Below are 16,912 nucleotides of genomic sequence, written 5' to 3' on the forward strand. Positions count from 1 at the left end.
TCAGTTAGATGCAACCTTTATAGTGGATCACTCTATATAATAGTCTTTTGTGGTTTATGTACCAATTTACGGTAGCGTCATGGTAGAATATCTCAGATGGGTTTTGGTAGTTCATGGAGAAAATGACGAGGGTAAAAATAGTGGGTTTGTTTGGTTTTTATTTCTCTTGAATAGTTTATGTTGGTGACTATATGAAAGAACTATCAAAATTGAAATATACGAATTGATTTTAATTTTAACTTCTAAAATATTAATTTTTATGGTTTTTTTTCTTTACTTCAATAAAAGTTGAAGAAAAACTTATCGAAATAAGTTATGGTTTAATTAATTGTATACCAACTAGAAAATATATATATATATTAGTGAGTGGTCATAATAAATTTGTTTAATTTTCTTTAAAATCACTCTAAGTTCCATATGGCCACGTGTTCTATTTTAAACTACCACTTAGACTATTATTTGTAATTGTGACTGTTATTAATCCACCATTATAAAAAAAAGTGAATAAAAATATACATTTTGTGGTTGTTACACTTTCACTTTGATTGACTGCATGGATCACTGCATGATTGCTAATTTCATCATAAGCATTGGCAACAACAACTTGGAGGCAATGTAGTATTATGGTGTTATTAGACAGTCTTCTCCTTGCATTGTAAACAGATACCCCCACTCACTTACACTCTGCAATCTCCATATCCCACGTCTCTAATTTCCCATACTCCATTCCTCTCTACACTATATATGCCAATTACATCACTCTGAAGCAACCCATTCATACCCATTATTAATGCTACAATAGATTCTCTACTCAATTTCTCATCATCAATTATAAATCAACTCCACTTCATCACTTTCATACATCAAACACGCATCTCATATTTTATTACTTCAAAATTTAATTCATTTTAACTTATGTATCCAATTGTTAATGAGACATTTTTTAATATTTTCAAATCAAACTTCATAAATCTAAGACTTATCTATTTAATAGCTAAAGATGTGATACAATAGTGATAAGTAGTTTGAACTCTTGTATATAAAGACTTGAAGGTGAACAAAACCAAATAATGTGAGAGTAAAACATTTTGAAATACTCTACAAAACACAACAGTCATCGTTATAGATAAAATAAAATATCATTCCTAATACTAAAAGTATGCTAATGAATTATATTTGCTCTCAAAATTAAAGCACGTAATTCTATTATTTTTTTAATAACTACACATTATTATTCCAATTTATAGCTAGGGAAAGGAGAAAAACATCACGATAGAAAGAACCCTTGGGCTGGTTTTCATTATATATTTGAAATGCAGAAGAAAGAAGATTGATTCAAAGTAGTAAAATGATGGAAATCTACTTGCAAATGATTGGTTGGAAGTGCGGTGGAGCACTTGGTTGTTTTCTTAATGAGAGAAACTATGGCTGATGAGTCTCAGCTTTGGCAGCATACACAAGGTGAACGTGGGAGACACTCTTGTTCCATTCATGTTCACCTGAAACCCTACAACAAATCTTCAGTCAAACCACTACTTCCCAAAAAAGGAAACTATTTCATTTTGCTTTAAATTCAAACGTATTCAAAATTCATTAGTTAACATTCCTAATCCAATCATAAAAATAAAACTTAATTTTATAAGAGTGAGTTAAACTTAAATTCTTTCCTTAAAATATATCAAAATTTATTTGTAACAAAGTTTGTTGGTTTTATCTAATAAAGTTGGTTGATAATCCATTAGCTATTAACAAGTTTCAATTTGTCTTAAGTTTTACAAAGTTAGATATAATTCAATCTGATTGAAATAAGGGAGCTAGAGTTGTCACTAATAACTCATTAAATTAAAACAAAAGTGCTCTAAGAATTTATTTTTCAGAGTAAAATTTTACCCTGTAAATGAAATACAAATAATTATAGCCATGAATTTTTTAAATAATTCCTAATACTAAAGTCAAATATCAGCAGAGAAGGAAAAAAAGTATGTTGATGTAAATAATAGTGGATGGTATAAGAATGAAGTTGTCATTTAAAATACTATATCCTTTTCCTGTCTTCCATACCCTCTGCATTAACTGAGGAAGTTCGTTCCATGATTTTTATATGCCTTGCCTGCATGATATATATGAAAATACAATGTTAATTCTACTTTTTGTAATGTACATTTGACTTTCCCAAGTTCTGAATTTTTTTATTTCATGGTGACACTTGGTAGATAAAAAAAAAAAGAGTGATGAATGTTGCAATGAAATAATTACATAGTTTATAGCATGGTTGGTTCAGTGCTGGATCATCAGTTGATGCTGGAGGATCCTGTCCAAATATCATCTCACAACTCATGTCATCAAAATCTGCAAATCAAAAGATAAATAAAACAATCACATTGTAATCATCCATTATTATCAAGAGATGTTAGTGGGATTTATTTAATCATTTAATTACAGGAATTTCCCTTGTCCAATACGAGGTCCTGTACATTTCACCACCTCAAATTCACATAAACAAACAGAGATTACTATCATTAATTTAGTGTTGAGTCGGCCATCATGATTCAATCTCAATGATTTTGGTATGAGAATCAAGATGTTATTCATGGAAAATAACACTATCAATCAACACTAAACTCATTGCTTATGGTTAATATATGGTTTTAAATACAACTCTTCTATAAAAAAAAAAGTAGTTAGGTATGAAAATAATACACTATGGAATGTGAAACTTTTTTTTGACGCATATTATTTTAAAAGATAAACAATCGATTTAGTATTTTTTTATCGACAATAATAAATAAATAAATATGAACCATTTTAGGGGTGGTTCAACTCTTATATATAATGGTAACCTTAATCACACTTAGTAAACATACTCACAAGTATGACTATACAAGACACTCCTAACTTAATCCAGAGAAAAACACCTGACATACTAAGTAAACATCTCATAAGATCATCATAATACAACGAATCTAAGTACCAATCAGAAAAGGAAAAAAAACGCAGACTGTGACTTGGATAAAACCCAATATCAAGTCTTTAGTTGGACCAACGCGAAAACCTCCCGTACATCTACTACTCCCCTTTAAAAATAACCTTATTCCTATACTTCCAAACCTCATTAACTACTGCAATCCAAATCCCTTCCCAAACCTCATCTACCGAAGTCGGTGCACTGCTCATCCTAAACTGGCAAAAATTTACCAATGGGACATTATGAAACACTTTGTTTTTGGTATAATTATAATTGATTTAGTATAATTTGACATATTTTGTTTTTGGTAAAATAAGAAAAAAAATTACATTTTTAAGTGTAAAAACTTTACTTTTGATAATATTTTTTAACTCCACGGATGACTGAGTAAGTCATTGAACACGTGTTTATATTTGTAATTATCACGTGTTTATTATGAAAGAAATTAACGTTAAAATTCAATTAATCTTAAATGAACTATTAAGTATTTTAAATTTACAAAGTAAAGAAAAAGAAGGTAAAAGATCTGCTTTACGATTAATTTCATATTAACGATGATTTTTTTTTTGTAAACCCATTTGACAATTATTAAAAATTAAATGTATATTCAGTTATTTTAATTATTAACTGAGTTTAAAGAAACCTAACAAAATTAAAATTTTTCTATTAAGAATATAATTTCGTTTATAAATAATTATTGTAATAAATCGAATATTTATCTTATTATAAATTTATTGATTTCTATTGTAATTATTTTAAAGATTATATCAATGATTTTTTATTGAATCATATTGATAAGTTTTTTATACTAATAGTGTATGACAATTAAACTTTCTCAACTGAATTTGGATGGGTTTATTTGTAATTTTGTATCTTAGTGGTATGTGCATGGGTCCTATATTGAAATCATGATTCTGACTCTAATACTAGTGGACTTGTAGAGACCATCATCCTTAGTTGCTTATGAAATTTATTTATTTCATTTGTTCATATCCTTTTTGCTGGGCTTACCAAAAAAGATAATTTTATATATTTTTTTTACTATTGTTCTGTTGATCAGTTTTTTCATTTTCTACATCCGACTAAGATCAGGAACTCATTATATTTGAGATCTCACATTAATTAGAGATAAAATATTTTATTATATAAGTGAGTTAATCTATAAGTCGTCATTTTATGAAGTTGAATTAGTCTTAAAATTTAATTTTTAATATAGGATAAATTATTTTTAAAAAATATATTATATATACTTTAGTAACTTCAATCATATTATAATCGCTTCTAAAATGAGTAGAAGTAAAAATAAAAAATAAAAAATACTGCACTAAACTAATTAAAACTTGAATAATAATTAAGATATATTGTTGAAGATACTTACTGGGTACCATGTTGACGGACATCCCCAGAGAGTCCTTTATAAAAGTTTGAGATGGCATTTTGCAGAGATTATTACACATACCTACACAACTTGTCTCCTCTAAAAACCTACATAAATTGTTTGGTTATTTTGCTGAAACAATCATAAAATCATATAAAGAAAAATAATTACATAAAAACTGTTCAATAAATATTAATTAGAAATTAAAAAAACATATATTTCTACGTATAAAGTAAAGAATAATATTTTTTTAATCATAACTTGTCATTTAAATATAAAACTATTAGACTCAAAATGCAATAGATGTATTAGTAATCATGATTTTGGTATTGAAAAAAAAATGATGGTGATGATGATGGGAATAGAGAATAGAATGTTGGAGAGAAGCTGAATCATAATTAGCAGATGGTGAAGGTGGGTGAATTGGGGACCATTTTCTGTTAAAGATGAACATCATTTGTATGGAAATAAAAAATAGAAAAAACAAAACAAACCAACATTTTTAGATTAAAAAAAGAACCTAACCTGCATTTTGGGATGTAGACTACATTTTTTTCACTTCTGCCGTTGACTTTTGATTCTCTCACCTATGAAGGGTGAGATTAATGAGTTTTAATCCTTAAAAGTTATTATTAAATCATTGTCGGAAAGTAAAAGGATGTCCCCATAGGTGAAGAAGGTTATTTACCATCTATACCATTTATTTTATTTTTAGATCACATCATATTATAAAATCCAATTCTATATTAGAGTCATATCAGATAGCATTATTGTATAAACAATTTTTTCCTCTCAAATTTAATGTGCATATGTATATATTAGGAATCCAACTAAAAACTGTCTTAGTTGAAGTAAAATAGTGCCTAACTAGTTGATTTATGCATTCAGATGTTTATTATCGGTAATTAACTTAGAGTAAAGCTTTATGTTTCTTTAAATTTTGCAATTTTATTTTTCGATTGAAAAGTTTAGATAGCAGACACCATCCCTTGAAAGGGAATCCAAATCGCAGCTATGAACTCAAGATTCCATTAGATGTGCCAATTCTTGTTGACTAAAGTTTTATCATTTAAAGTATAAATAGTTTTTTGGTTACATATGAAATTGAATATTTTGAAATTATTCTCTAATTAGAAATCAAATTATAATATTTAAACGGTATAAATAAAGTCTTAATAATTAAGCTTTAAGTCAAACTCAATCTTCTAATTCTGGTTTGTAAGATGAAGTTTGTAGCTACTTATACTATAAACGATTTTATCTATAATCGATGTGAGACCTCTAACACACTCTTATCATGTAAAAACTATCAACTCGTATGTGAGACTAGGTATTTTTGGATAGTTCACAAGTGATACGATAAATCTAATAAACTCTTATTATGATAAACTATAAATAACTTTGATATGATAAGAAATAAACTTTGAGTCTAACTTGACTCTAAAAAAACCAAACCAAAACTGATTTGTAAGATAACATTTACACTCAATTATAACTATAAAGTTTCATCATTTATATTTTTAGTGTATTCTAGATCTTCAACCCTACGAACCATTCATCAGAAAAAAAAATGGTCACATACTACACCACCAGAAGAATACCAACATGTGAAATTTTTGAATAAAAATGATCATAGTATCATGAATAGGTTAAATTTACGTCTAAAAATCATAAAAAAAAATTATAATGAAAATAAATCAATGTTACATGACTTTAAAATATAAAATAATCAAATTTATATTATCATATACATTGATATGTAGGAATATACAAACTAAATATGATGTATAAACTTGCATTTGAATCGCTTTTCAATATAATATTTATATTACAAATTTATTACTATAGCTGTATATATCAAGCAACTGATAAACAATAAGAGAAGGGAGTGATAAATTAAAATAATAAAAATATTAGGGTTGATGTGTTCAGATATTATAAATTAAAATACTAACAATATTGAGAGCGAGAAACAATTAGACATAGGGGATATTCTTCATTCTCACAATTCAACATTGTTTTCTTTTCTTCTTTTTAAAATGCATTTCATTAACTATTCTGCAATTACCAAGAAAAGTTTTCCTTAAATTATCTCTTTTATCCTTTAGATCTAAACTAAATTTCAATAATTTAAATGCTAATAGTCAAAATGAATATATAAATTCATAAGTATAAAATACGGTTTGCATATTTAAGATATATTTGTATCATAAATTTTAATTATATATAAATAATATGTTCACAAATATTCTTTTTAGATTGATTTTTTTACATAAAAAATCATATATTATATTTAGACTAAACTATTAGAAATTGATTGTTAAAAAATAGACTATAGCTAACCGTCCATCTCTATAAAATGACTTAAATTTAAAAGAACTACCTGAAAAACTCATAGGATGAAAATATGTGGGTTTCAATTAGCCCATGGGTCCTAAATTTAGAAATTACCTTAATTACTTTTTGAATCTTTGAAGTTTAGGGCAGACGTGGTTTTGATCTCCTAAATTTAAAAATAAATTATTTTACCCTCTCAAAATTAAAAAAAAAAACACTAACTTTGAAAGAGTAAATTATTTTTCAAAAACTATTTTTAGTCCCTAAATTTAAATTTCAAGGATTAAAATTATATATTTCTTTAATTAAAGAGACTAAAATGAACCTTTTAAAATTTGGAGAACCAAAACATACATAATCTAACCTTGCAAATTTAATTTGCACTAACAATCATTAGATAGAAACTAATTTTAGAAATAAAATATAATTAGTTATTATATTGACTAAATTATATACTATATTAAGAACTAAAAAAATTATTGTGTATCTAAAAATAGTTTCTATTATTAATAAAATTTATAAATTATTTTTTAAATTGGTATCTAATTAGCTACCAAGATTTTAACTACCATCTATTTTATATTCTAAAATTAGTAGTTAAAACCTTAGTAATTAATTAAATATCAATTAACTGATTAGATACTAATTTACAAACTAGTTTATAAATTTAGAAAATAATTTAGATACCAATAATTTTATAATCTATAAATTAATATCTAATTTAATTAATATAGTAACTAATTATTTTTTTCTCTAAATTTATTTCTATTTAATGATTTTTTAGTAGCGTTAAGATAAAACTAAAATAATCTCGCTCACATTAAAAGTATTCTAACTAATCTATTTAATGATTTGTTGAGATAAAATTAAAGATGATGTCAATCACATTAAAAGTATTTTAACCAAGATTAAAGTGAATAAATTATAAGCAATATCAACTTAAGGATATCTTAGGTAAAGATGCCCTCTCTTGATTGATGTTGAGTTAAAAATTATCTACAACTCATACTAAGGTTAAGATATTCTAATTGGGTAAAGATGAATTTTTTTAGTTGATAGGAAACAAAATTTATTATAATTATGGTTGAGTTGAAGATAATATAGTTGAAGTCTGAAATTACTCAAATGTGATATAAAAAAGGATAAATATTATAATCGAGGTTAAGTTTAAGCCATTCTAAATAAAATCAACCTAAAATTCAAAATAATTTGATTGATTGCGTTAAAAATATTTTAGATGAGGATGAATTAAGATTATTCTAGATGAGAATAAAATAAAAATGAAGTTACTCTTCCTTAAGGTGAAGATATTTTTGAGTAATGTTGAAATTATTATAGTAGACTTCAAATTAAAAATATTCTTTCTTAGTCAAATTTAAATTACTTTAACCACCAAAATAGTTAAAAATATTTTAACTTGATTTAAATATATTTCTGTAGACTGATTTAGTAGATAACATTTCTAAAATAGACTTATTTGTCTTAAATCTTAATCCATGCTTTTTATTGAATGAGTTAGGAGCTTTTAAACTTCTCTTATTAGATGGAACCAAATTAAGGCCATTATAGCAAGTGATATGAAATAGATTAATTCAAGAGAAAAATATGAAATCTAATTATAACTATAATAACTCCTAAAATGCTATGTATTGAATCTTGATGGCTGCTAGGAAACTCAAATAGGATATGCAAATGATTATGTTGACCTAACTATAAAAACTTGTTTGACAGTGTTTCAAACTATGTAAGGAAATAAAATTTCAATAAAACTAATCATATTTCATATTCATAACATATATTTTTATAAAAGTAGAGATATAAAAAAAAAGGAAAATAAGATTAAGAATATGAGGAAAAAAAACTTTATCATGCAATTAATCATTCAAATAATTTTTTTAATTTTTTTTATTAAAAAACAGATTTTAAGTTTAGTTCAACCTTATAAAATTTACTTATGAAATTTATACTCATTTATATAAAATATTCTTATCACTCATCGATTAATTTTTTTTTTTTTTATAAATTATGTACTTCATATTTTAAATGTTTTCTAGTATTATATTTCACACTTAGCAAACTATAATTTCTCAGCTATTTATTTTTGTATTTGAGTCATTATCAATAATCATTTTTTTTTCAACACTAACACGTGAAAGGTTTTGTTTGAATGAATTTCTTAATTAACAAAGCAAAGTAAGAAAAAACCCATAAACTAAATTATTTTTTATATAAGTTAATTTTAGTTGGTGAAAAAATATATCTTTTTCTTTTAAAAGTGTTTATAAAAAATTTCATTTAAATATATTTTTAAATAAAATCTATTTTATGTACTAGTTATTTATTTATTACTACCTCGTTAAACCTATAGAATATTTCAGTCCAATCACATGTAGAAGGGATACTCAACCTATTTTATTTTTCAAAAATAAAAAAACTTTAATACTCTATACCAACCGTTTTATGATAAAAAGGAAGAGATTTGTTAGTAAAAGCTTAGGTGTAAATGCAGAAAAATATGTATTTTCCCCCTTATTTTAGAGGTACAATTTTTACCCCATTTTCCAACACTTGCTCTTTACCTGTTTGCGTTTTTGTCTTTCTTGGCTTTTTAAATGCTAAGTTCCTATTGAGAAATGAGTGTGAGAAAACCACACCCTCTTTACTCTAAGCTCCCTAGTGAAGGATTTTCTTTTAGAACACAAGGCAGAGTAAAATCCAACAAAAAAAAACACTATACAAGTACAAACTAAAATGTGAATTGTTGACCCAGAAAAAATAAAAACTAGAGTCTGAATTGTTTACCTCGCAAGGTCCGACTAACCAGGCAAAGAACAAAGTTGTGAAAACGGCGAAATATTCCCTTGCGAGTTTAGATGATGGCAGCACTGTCTTTATCTGTCATTGCTCATATACAACAAACAACACATTCATCATTGAAAATTGCAATGCTCAAGAATTAAAATTCAAAGTAAAGCAGATAACAGAACTTGAATAAGCCTTCTGTCACAAAAATAGCATAAATCTAATAGCTGAAAACAGAGGCAGCTTCTACTGAACAAAGAATAGTTCCCAAAATTTCCTTGCCATTCATCATGGGACTATAGAGTAACTCCACAAATGACTTATATTGTTGCTTAAACTTTAAAAATACACAATGCAAATTGTGCCTTTATTGTCAGATTCCCTAAACATATTGATAGTGATTTAGTTTCATAATTTATTGAGATCATTAACTTTCCTAGCTAGCTACTGCAATTAAGACAACAATTTTAACAAATCACATAACTAAATCACATTTAGTGGTTTAAAAAATAATGGTAAAATTAAAATATACCACAACTTTCTCCATTGCAAAAAGAATAAAAGGGAGTTGTGGTCACAGACACCAGACAAGAAGATCAAATGACTCAAATCAAAATTCCAATACCATGAGAAACAAGTAACGAACTCACGAAAGAAAGTATTGGCCTGGGGAAGGCTCTGTTAAGAGCTTGGATGATAACCTCTTGCTGCTGAATAGGGTCAAATTTGTGTTTAGCCACAGTAGCTGCTTCAACCAAGCTTTCATACCCACTCTTGTTGTTACTAAGTCCTGCAAAGGAATCAAAAGCTGTAGCAAATCCTCTCCTTCAAATAAACTACAGCAAAGTGACAAAAGGGTATGCACCTGTGGCTTCTTGAACGCTTTTTGAAAGATGGTTTATTGCTAAACGATCAAACAAGTTATCTTTGTAGGCATTAACTTTTCTTGTTTCTTCTGTAATGCTATCTGAAGGTGTTCTGAGCATTGCAACCATATAAGGATGTTCTAGTTTATGTTTGATGGGATTCCAATGAGTTGAACATAGTGCTGAACTCCTGTTCAACCTAAAGCAATTTGCAACCATTTGTGAGTGTTATGAGTTTGAAGTGAGAGAAAAACAGGGAATTGTGGTTGTTGTTTAAGAATATCAAGAGGAAGAAGTAACAGAGACACATATAAGAACAAAGAGTGTGTGAAGAGCACCTTCACAAACAGTTCCTGCTATAGATTCCTGTCTTAGCATTTGCTTAGGATATTAGATGCTTTCTTGTGTCCTCTTCAGATTCACATTATACATATTTTTTTAGTGTCAAAACTTATGCAATGGTTATATAAACGCTAAAAAATTCACGTCATAACATTATGTAATAAACTAAGTTTGTTAGTTTTAAAAGTAAAGAAACTATACTGGTTCATAGAAAAATCAGAAACTAAAATTAAAAAACGTCCAAAATAGAAAAACTGAGACTCCGAGATTAGTTTAAATAAAATTATTATTTATTTCTCTAAAACAAGATTGTTGGTCCATATATAAACAATGCACGGAGTAGAAAGTACTTTTTTAATACAGACACCATTGAGCCAGTACGTATATTGCTCTCTAAAATTATCCAAGTGTTAAATTAGTAGTTTATAAGACTAAAATTTTAAAAATTAAAGACTGAAAATATGTTAGTATGGGTATAGAGAGGCTTAAAATACTCTGAACTAAAAGTAACCACTAAAAAACACAAAGAATAGACTCAGTTTTTATTTTTAGATATTTTCCTGTTGATGTTATTTAGTTTTATTTCAAATTCCTCAGAACCAGATGAGGACACTTGCCTTATTGTTATCCACAGCAATTTGGGTTATAATATTGTACTCTTCATTGACAATCATCGTCAATAACAAAAATATCTGTCTTTATTTTATTCTCTATAGCTCACTGAAACCAGAGCTTTTAGCATTTTTCAATAGCATGAGTTTTAGCACTCTAAAAAATCAACTTACTCAAGTCATTACCCCCTATCAACTAATGCCATTAGACTCGCAAATGTATCTTTTTAACAATTTCTTTGTATAAAGAAAACAGAGCAGGTAGGAAGGAAATAATAAAAATGTAAAAAAAAAAAATGTAAATGTTTAGGGTATTTGAATTAAAAAAATGCTAGAGAAAAAATGAGTTTTTATTCACAAAAGACATATTTACCCTAAATATATATAGATATTGTGAGATAAAGAAGAAATTATAATATTTTGATGTTCAATAAATTTTTATCTTCTTTTTTCCTTTATAACTACAAAAGTTTAATTTTTAAGATAATATTACCTATAAAAGTGGATTAACAGTGAATCATTTCTCTACCCCTGTAACATATTGTTTCTCCTTCTCCCTTTCTTTACCTCTCAGCTATTATTTTCTTTACTAAATGATAAATGGATACTTTCTCTTCCATTTCTCTTTTTTCAATTTCTTTAATAAGAACCATTTTGACAATACATCTTTTTGCAATATTTACACCTTTTCTTTTTGGTAAGGGTTTTGCCAATCAGTGATTTTACTATAAAGTTATATAAAAACCCATAAAATTATAAGAGAACATATTTTTTGTATCCTAATAAAAAAAAATTCTTAATAATCAGTACCTGAGTTATTAATACTAGCATTTGCTTAAAAATGTCTTTAAAATCCTAAAACCTGTAAAATTATAACTTTAAGAAATAACCAAGAAACAACAATAGTAGACCATGTAAGATCACTTTAATAGTTCAGTAAAACAAAAAAGTAAAAAAATTACTATCATGGTTATTGAATAATTATGTAATATTTTAGCCTCTAGAATTCTAAAGAATTCCTCAATGATTTCAATGCGTGTAAAAGTTACCAAAACAAGACCACACAGGCCTACACAAGTTACCAAAACATGCCACTGGCACTGAAAAATCATACAATCAAGCAAACTTGTTCGAGATTGGACACTACTAGGCCCAAAGAACGTTATACTTTGATAAAACCCAGTCCACTAAATTGCTAATAATAATAGTTAATAGTATTGCACAGTCAATTAAAACAACAAGCAAATTACCAGTGAGTCGAATGAGTAGTCAGAAAAACAAATCACTTAAGCTAAAACAAAGAGCTCTTAAAATCCAACAGCATTACAATTGTAGGAGTAGCACATCAAGCAAGTTAAAGGCAGATAGAATGACCATTTACACTCTAGCATTAACATCTTGTCCTTAAGAAACATAAAATAAGATCTACTACCTAACTAACACAACCACCAGATGGTAAATAAAGAGACGGATAAAAGGAGAAACAAAGAGGCCATTGAGTTTCATTCTTTGGCAGCTTTGTTGATCAAGGACTTGTGGATGTGAGGGATGACACCACCACCAGCAATGGTCCCCTTGATGAGGGTGTCAAGTTCTTCATCTCCCCTGATAGCGAGCTGCAAGTGCCTGGGTGTGATCCTCTTCACCTTCAGATCCTTGCTTGCATTCCCAGCCAACTCCAGAACTTCAGCGGTCAGATATTCCAGAATTGATGCCAAGTACACAGCAGCAGTTGCTCCCACTCGTCCATTGGCTTGCACTCTTTGCTTCAACTGCCTGTGGATACGACCCACCGGAAACTACATCCAACAAAACAAAATCAAACTAATTCAGTCTATGCATCAAACCATCTCAACAAAACCCAACAGAGTTGGCCTAATGGTTTGAGATTTAAATAGTTTATCACAGATCTTTAGTTCAAACTTGATTGTGGGCATTATACACCAAAAAATTCCAATAATCAACAAACATTTAGATTGTTCTGTAATTTTGAAGAAATGAACAAAAATTCAAACTTTCCTTCCTTTAGATCCATGATATAATTCTAGTCAATTCAGGGATTCTAGTCAATCATGAAATTTTCTTGAACTAATATGGCTCCCTAAACCAAAAAAACACTGCTTTTTAGGTTGATGAAATTGAAAAACACAAAACAAAAGAATACTACTCTAAAAAATCTTAATTTGCCAAATCTGGTACAGTTCTGAAGACTTTCCACAACCAATTGAAAATTCAACAAAAAAAAAAGAATTTTGATCCGTTGTTTTGTTAAGATTAGAACCAGACACGGGCAACGAAACTTCCAAAACAGTAAGAGGAACACAAATCAGATCCAACATACACCCAATATGTGGGCCATGAAACATAGTAAAATTCAGTTCTATAGATGATGTTTTCAATTGAAAACTAAGGCAATTCTTAACAAAAAAAAACCAAAATAGGAGGAAACGGGAAATTGGGTTACCTGGATCCCAGCACGGGATGAACGAGAGACAGGCCTTTTCTTATCCTTGTCTTTGTCCTTGTTGGCTGCCGTGGTTTTGCCAGCCACGAGTCCTTTCCCTCCTTTTCCCCCCATCGAGATACAGAGAGAGACCTAGAAAGCTAAAGATAGAGCGAAGAAGGAAGATGCTGCTGAAATAGTGACTGTGGTTGAATGAGAATGATATCTTAATAAACACTTTAAATTTTCATTTCTCAAACAATGGGCGGGCAGGGGCGCGGTCACTTTTGCGTGGGAATTTGATTTTCAAATTATTTCATTTTTTTTGGCGGGTCCACCAAATATTATCACTTGAGCAGGCCCATCAAAACCCATCGACCTACTTCAGGCCCAAACTTAGGATAAGATTCTACTGGCAGTACCTCAACTTCCAATTAGTGCTTTAGAAAAAAAATATCATGGCAGCCAATGGCGGTGGCAGCTTCTTGACACTGTGGTGTGCCGGTGCTATCCAAAATCAACATGTATCACAATCTACAACTTGTTTCGGAGTTCCCCACCACCACCGGAAGAGGAAAATGCCGCACAGGTTAGTTGTCGTGGCAGTGACCCAAGGCTCTGCCGAGTCAGGCAAGTCCGAGGAAAAAATCCCTTCATGGGCCAAACCAAACTCCGATGAACCACCGCCATGGGCCAGGGATGAGCCCAACAACAACACTTCACAACAAGGATTTGAAATCCCCTTCTACGCTTATTTACTTGCCTCTGCTATCACCGCAATCGCTGCTGTAATTAACCAACCTCTTACTATTATTACTGTTATTATATTTTTTTATTTGTTTCTTAATATCTTTTGCTACTTCAGATAGGTTCCATTTTCGAATACGTGAACCAGAGACCGGTTTTCGGAGTATTAACCTCGGACAACATGTTTTATGCTCCCTTACTAGGTTTCTTTGTCTTCACTGGCATCCCCTCTTCGGTAATATTTACTTTCCTCATATTAAAATTAATTAATTTAATTAACTTTTTTTTTTCTAAATTTGTTGTATTAGTTGTTTTATGCTAATTTATGAACTCTTAATTGTTCAATTCAGGCTTTTCTTTGGTTCAAGTCTGTTCAAGCTGCTAATAAGGAAGCAGAAGAACAAGACAAGAAGGATGGGTATTTATAGATGAAATTGTACATAATGTGGTGTTAAATGTTAAAATTTGATGTGAATATTGGAGTATGAATGGATGCCATATTAGTATGGTAGAATATTGAACACCATTTTATTGTGTAATCAACACATTATCTACACAATTTATGTTAAAGTAAGAATGATTTATCTGTATATCAGTGCAGATCATGCACAAATTATGTCTAAATGTTAATGTCAAACAAAACTAGAAGAATATAGATCTAACAGATGCAACTACAATTATTTATTGTTTTAGGATATATTCTCAAATTTTCTTTTCTTATATTTGGAGTAACTGGACTTGATTTCATTGATAGAGAGAGAAAGTAATAAACAACAAAATATAATTTAAAATAAATGAAGATTTCAGTTGTTCTAAAAATAGTAAAAGAGAGGGAAAATAATGAAAAAAATTAGTTCATATGTCAATTTCATTTTGTCTCAATCTTTTTCGTAATATTGTGCATGTATTTTTTTAGGTAAATGAAATATATTAAAAATATGATGATTATTTCAATTATATAGAAAAGATATAAGTCTAAGAATAACCATACAAATTTAAAAACTTAAAAATAATACTAAATTTGAATCTTAATCTTATAAAATGTTAAAGAGAAAGAAATTATCAAAGAATGGTTATATTTTACAATATCCATTATATGTATGTTAAGCTTAAGATGAAGTTTAGTAAGGTGAGTTTTAATAGTAGAAATGTAAATTTAATGAAAAAATAATTTTTTTTTTAACATTTGTAATTATTAATTCTTTATATTTTTAATAGTATAAATACAAAATAATTATCTATTGCACAATTTTGTACAAAATTTTGTTGTGTATTAAACATATTAATAAATAATTATTAATATATATGTATTTTTTAATACATACTTAGAAAATAAATACTTTTTAAAAATATTGTTATATTAAGCAAATAAAATAGTTTTAAGAAATATGAAAATGTATTACATTTTTATCTGATTATTTATTTATTAATAATTTCCTTACTGTTAATTTATTGAGAAGTATACTAATTTATTATAAAGCTGATGCATTAGGTCATTACCAATATGAGTCATTCTTATTGGTTAAAAATAATCAATCTAGTTATAAATGTTGTAATTAAATATAATTACCATTTTAACTATTTACTATTATAGATATTTTTAAATATAAATTAAATTTATGATACTAGATAAGGAGATGATATTGTGTTTGTGTATAAAGTAGGTAATCACCAATAATTTTAATATAAATTAAATTTATGAAACTAGAGAAGGAGATGATATTGTGTTTGTGTATAAATTAGGTAATCACCAATATAACTAAGTACATAAAAACAAATATTTCTTTACATTCATATTTTCTTCCTGTATTTTAATATATATTTTTTAATTCTAATAATACACTTTCAAGTATAATAGAGTGAATGATGTTTTTTTCTTCATTTTTAAGTGTTGATGGTTATTTGTGGTGGCTGGTGATAAACGTTGGGGCTTAAGATAAGTTTTGTGCGTATTTTTACTCATGGTAGTTGTATTTTTGTTCGGTTATTGTACATTCCGAAAGCAACAAAATATGTGCAAAAAATAAATTACAAAACTGAAAAAGAAAATCGCACTGTAGAAGAAACTTTTGGTTGTGAGGGTTCACAATTTGTTTGTGGTTGCAATAACAGTCCACTTCATGGAACTATTGCAAGTGCAACAATAGTTATTTTTTTCATAGAAATTATGTGATGTTGCATGAGAAAAAATTTCTAACTATAAGAGACTAAAGCGCGTAAGTAAATGTGGATTTATCTTATGGAGTAAATTAAAATATGTCAAATGATGAAACTACTCTTTTAAATGTTGTGTTGAAGAAGAATGGAAGTGTTCAGTTAGAAGAAATGTATTCGGGTACAGTTAAGGTTATACTTTATTTAAGGTTTTTTAAATTTTTTAAAAAGGTTAAAACTGATTTTTCATAATTAGTATGAAAGTGT

At 27.9% G+C, this 16,912-nt stretch overlaps 3 protein-coding genes across 6 annotated transcripts; 1 reads left to right on the forward strand and 2 right to left on the reverse strand.

The window, feature by feature from the left end:
• Window positions 1–1,160: 1,160 nt before the first annotated feature.
• Window positions 1,161–10,802, reverse strand: LOC137814251 (beta-carotene isomerase D27, chloroplastic). 4 transcript variants are annotated; one of them, XM_068616874.1, is made up of 8 exons: window positions 10,348–10,672; window positions 10,133–10,272; window positions 9,483–9,575; window positions 4,869–4,930; window positions 4,344–4,450; window positions 2,257–2,349; window positions 2,062–2,110; window positions 1,161–1,507 (listed from the first exon to the last, which is right to left on the reverse strand). In XM_068616874.1, the coding sequence occupies exons 1-7, from the start codon at window positions 10,565–10,567 to the stop codon at window positions 2,070–2,072; spliced, it is 756 nt and encodes a 251-aa protein (XP_068472975.1). In that variant the 5' UTR covers window positions 10,568–10,672; the 3' UTR covers window positions 1,161–1,507; window positions 2,062–2,069. The 4 variants fall into 4 exon arrangements, with proteins under 4 accessions (XP_068472975.1, XP_068472976.1, XP_068472977.1 ...); XM_068616875.1 differs by having other exon boundaries at window positions 1,360–1,499; window positions 10,348–10,651; XM_068616876.1 differs by lacking the exon at window positions 1,161–1,507 and adding an exon at window positions 10,687–10,802 and having other exon boundaries at window positions 1,821–2,110; window positions 10,348–10,547.
• A 1,765-nt stretch (window positions 10,803–12,567) lies between these two features.
• On the reverse strand, window positions 12,568–14,087 carry LOC137814253 (histone H2A variant 1-like). Its single transcript, XM_068616878.1, has 2 exons — window positions 13,766–14,087; window positions 12,568–13,100 (listed from the first exon to the last, which is right to left on the reverse strand). The coding sequence occupies exons 1-2, from the start codon at window positions 13,877–13,879 to the stop codon at window positions 12,804–12,806; spliced, it is 411 nt and encodes a 136-aa protein (XP_068472979.1). The 5' UTR covers window positions 13,880–14,087; the 3' UTR covers window positions 12,568–12,803.
• Window positions 14,088–14,202: 115 nt separating this feature from the next.
• LOC137814252 (uncharacterized) lies at window positions 14,203–15,081 on the forward strand. Its single transcript, XM_068616877.1, has 3 exons — window positions 14,203–14,532; window positions 14,610–14,726; window positions 14,842–15,081. The coding sequence occupies exons 1-3, from the start codon at window positions 14,203–14,205 to the stop codon at window positions 14,917–14,919; spliced, it is 525 nt and encodes a 174-aa protein (XP_068472978.1). The 3' UTR covers window positions 14,920–15,081.
• Window positions 15,082–16,912: the final 1,831 nt, after the last annotated feature.

Source organism: Phaseolus vulgaris, chromosome 1 (genome assembly GCF_000499845.2).
Source record: "Phaseolus vulgaris cultivar G19833 chromosome 1, P. vulgaris v2.0, whole genome shotgun sequence".
Classification (NCBI taxonomy): Eukaryota; Viridiplantae; Streptophyta; class Magnoliopsida; order Fabales; family Fabaceae; genus Phaseolus; species Phaseolus vulgaris.

Excerpts from the sequence above, each read along its gene's own strand:
- LOC137814251 (XM_068616874.1), bottom strand. The coding sequence starts at position 10,567 with ATGGTTGCAAATTGCTTTAGGTTGAACAGGAGTTCAGCACTATGTTCA. Across the intron at positions 4,931-9,482 it reads GGTTAGTCGGACCTTGCGAG|GTGAGAGAATCAAAAGTCAA; the intron begins GTAAACAATTCA and ends CACCCTTCATAG. Across the intron at positions 2,350-4,343 it reads GTCCGTCAACATGGTACCCA|ATTTTGATGACATGAGTTGT; the intron begins GTAAGTATCTTC and ends TTTGATTTGCAG.
- LOC137814253 (XM_068616878.1), bottom strand. The coding sequence starts at position 13,879 with ATGGGGGGAAAAGGAGGGAAAGGACTCGTGGCTGGCAAAACCACGGCA. Across the intron at positions 13,101-13,765 it reads CATCCCGTGCTGGGATCCAG|TTTCCGGTGGGTCGTATCCA; the intron begins GTAACCCAATTT and ends TGTTGGATGTAG.
- LOC137814252 (XM_068616877.1), top strand. The coding sequence starts at position 14,203 with ATGGCAGCCAATGGCGGTGGCAGCTTCTTGACACTGTGGTGTGCCGGT. Across the intron at positions 14,533-14,609 it reads CTATCACCGCAATCGCTGCT|ATAGGTTCCATTTTCGAATA; the intron begins GTAATTAACCAA and ends TTGCTACTTCAG. Across the intron at positions 14,727-14,841 it reads TCACTGGCATCCCCTCTTCG|GCTTTTCTTTGGTTCAAGTC; the intron begins GTAATATTTACT and ends TGTTCAATTCAG.